General features: G+C 39.8%; 1 protein-coding gene across 1 annotated transcript; it reads left to right on the top strand.

Moving 5' to 3' along the window:
* The first annotated feature begins 512 nt into the window (after nt 1-512).
* LOC147491430 (mogroside I-E synthase-like) lies at nt 513-2,706 on the top strand. Its single transcript, XM_086565031.1, has 2 exons — nt 513-1,192; nt 1,820-2,706. Exons 1-2 carry the CDS (start codon nt 530-532, stop codon nt 2,540-2,542), a joined length of 1,386 nt encoding a protein of 461 aa, XP_086421157.1. The 5' UTR covers nt 513-529; the 3' UTR covers nt 2,543-2,706.
* Nucleotides 2,707-3,278: the final 572 nt, after the last annotated feature.

Raw genomic sequence — 3,278 nt, forward strand, 5'->3', positions numbered from 1 at the left:
TTCTACATAACTGATCAATCAATTACTCTTCAGGACTGGTGATGTTAGCGTTTTGAAAATGTTAATATTCGAAGTTAAAAATAATGGTAGAGAGATTTCAGTGTGCATGTGGACATGTGGTACGTCCATCGTCATCAGTTTCGAAATTTTATTTGGACAAGTGAAGAAGCTAAATTATTATCAATGTTATATATATAATTTTGGGGTTCATGGCGGCAGCCTCGCCTGACGCTGAGAAGGTTGCACTGTTGGGTGGTTGGAACCCTACCCGACCAATAAGAGGCGGCCACCACCAGCACGTCCGCGGCAGACCCAGCATTGATCCCTACATCATGAGATACTAGATACTTTGGGTGTGATATGATCTAGATACTTTGTTGGAACTTGGAGGACAAGTAATTTCAATTATATTATATATTAGGATAAGAATCAATTGTTTAGTACAATAATATTTTAGGCAGCGCAGAAAGGACAAAAAAAGGGTACACATATATATAAGCCACAAGATAGAGAGAAGATTAAATTAGAAATGTGTAAGGAAATGAGAGGTAGTCCAAAGGGTCATGTTGTGCTCTTCCCTTTTCCAGCCCAAGGCCATACAACCCCAATTCTTCAATTTGCCAAGAGATTAGCTTCCAAAGGTGTCAAAACTACACTAGCCACCACTGTGTACGTCTCCAAAACTATGCATATAAAAAACTGCAACGTTGGAATTGAAACTATCTCTGACGGATTCGATGAAACCGGCTCATTCCAAGCAGTAGACTACTTTAAATCTTTCGAAGAAGTTGGCTCACGAACTTTAACCGAGATCATCAACAAGTATAGCAATGATAGAAGTGGTGAATGTGACTATGCACCGGTTACATGCCTTCTATGTGATTCTATAATTCCATGGGGTTTGAACGTAGGTAAGAAACTTGGGTTGGTTACTGGAATATTTTACACTCAATCATGTAGTGTGACTTCCATGTTTTACCATATCAAACAAGGAAATTTGAGTGTTCCAGTTGAAAAGCCAACAGTATCCATTCCTGGATTGCCACTACTTGCTAACGAAGATTTACCTTCTTGTGTGAGCGTCTTGGAAGGTACAACACCAAGTGCGTTGAGTCTGTTAATGGGTCAATTCGCAAATGTTGAGAATGCAGATTGGCTTCTTTACAACACTTTTGAAGAGTTGGAAAGCGAGGTGAGTGATTACTCTTATTAATTAGTACCTTGTGGATCTTAACAAGCTCTCTCGAGTCTCCCCTGGCTTAAACAAACCAGTAGCTAAACCCCTGACTTATCCGTCAGTTGGCAAAACCCCCTCTAACGAGCAGGTGAACCACCTCGTGTTGGTAGTCCACTCATATGATTGTGCGTGAACTAGCGGACGAATCACTAAGTGGGGATGCTCCCGCCTCCAGCATTTGCGAACCTGCATAGAAAACTCTGGTGCGCTCTGTGTCCATGGGCTTGACGGAAGTACATGAAACCTTTAAATAATGCATCAATCTATAAGTATTAGCACCCCCAAATTATTTTCAATACTGCTCCAAACCCGTTGATTGTTCTCCACCCTCCATAAGCAGATAACTAAGAAAATAATCTAAAATTTTGTTCTTGTATGTGGTATCAAATTAAAATTTTGAATTATATTTCTTATAAATGTTTGATTCTGTTTGATTTCTCAAGCATGAGCAAATGCATCAGTACTGGTTTTTGCCAGGACAAATTGTAATAAGCAACTCTTGAAGTAGTAGGTTTAAATAAGAAATCCCAATCCTCCAAATTTCTTAACTTATATTTTTATTTATGTGTGATATTGCGATAGATTCTGAACTGGATGCGGGAGTTATGGCAAGTTAGATCAATTGGGCCTACGACACCGTCTATGTATCTAGACAAGCGCGTGGAAGGTGACACAGAAAACAGCTTCTATATGTTTAAGCCAAGTGATGCAACTTACATTAAGTGGCTTAATGCAAGGGAAAATGGATCTGTTTTGTACATTTCGTTTGGCAGTGTCGCTACACTAGACGAGGAGCAGATGGAAGAGTTAATATGTGGTATAAAGCAGAGCGAAAGGGATTTCATCTGGGTAGTAAGGGAAAAAGAACAAAGCAAACTCCCAGCTAACTTTGCCGAGGAGATGCTGCAGAAAGGATTGGTGGTGCCATGGTGCTCCCAAGTAGAAGTGTTAGCTCATGAGGCCGTAGGCTGCTTCTTAACGCATTGCGGATGGAACTCTACCATAGAGGCATTAGGCTTGGGAGTGCCTATGGTGGCAATGCCAAATATATGGGACCAGCCCACAAATGCTAAGTTTGTTGAAGATGTTTGGGAAATAGGAGTCAGGGTTAAGCCGGATGACAACGGAATTGTAAGAAGGGGAGAACTAGAGCGATGTATAAGAGAAGTTATGGAAGGTGAGAGTGGAAAAGTGTTTAAAGCAAACGCTAGTCGGTGGAGGGAAGCGGCTAAAAATGCAGTAGGTGCAGGTGGGAGCTCAGATTTGAACATTGACGAATTTGTATTGAGCATTACATACCCCTAATGGGAGGGACGGAGCCAGGAATCGGAGGGGACGAGGTCAAATGCATGTGTACATCTTTCGTGTAAGAGAATGCCTTTTTATATTAAGAAGAGCATTTGTGGTTCCAAAAACTAGACTGTTTCTAAGATCTGTTTTTGAACATCCAATCAATGTTGTTTTGATTATTCTGTTTCTAAGCAACTTCAATGTCTCATCTTCTATCCAAGTAAAATTCTGTAACTTCCAATGGTGTTTTCAAAATTCGCAAATTGATACAACAAGTTCGCCGTAGCTGACTGCGTAGTTAAAGTTGGTATATATAGATACAGGTGGGAGCTGAGATTTTTAACAGCGACGAATTTTGTTTTTCGAGTATTACATATTTACATATACCTAATGGTGAATGAGGTTGATTGTCTACGCCTCTCATGTAAGAAAATGCCTTAACTTCTTCACTCACGGTTTCAAAATATTAAATTGATTGTGGTTTTTTCAAGTATTTACATCATCTTTTTGAACGCGTTCAAATTCAAGGTAGTTTAGATTATTACAGTGTTTCCTAATTGAACTTCATAGTGTGTAGTTACTAGTGTTCTGTATATGCAGTCCAAGACTTCCAGTGGTGACCAAATTAATTCAACTAGTTTTACCATCTTGGTTTATTTCATGAGCCACGCATGTAGTCTGGTTGATGGAGGCATTCGAACCATCAAATGCATTAGTCAACAGACCTAATCAGAGCCAAACATTAAATTTC

This window comes from Coptis chinensis, chromosome 6 (genome assembly GCF_015680905.1).
Source record: "Coptis chinensis isolate HL-2020 chromosome 6, ASM1568090v1, whole genome shotgun sequence".
Classification (NCBI taxonomy): Eukaryota; Viridiplantae; Streptophyta; class Magnoliopsida; order Ranunculales; family Ranunculaceae; genus Coptis; species Coptis chinensis.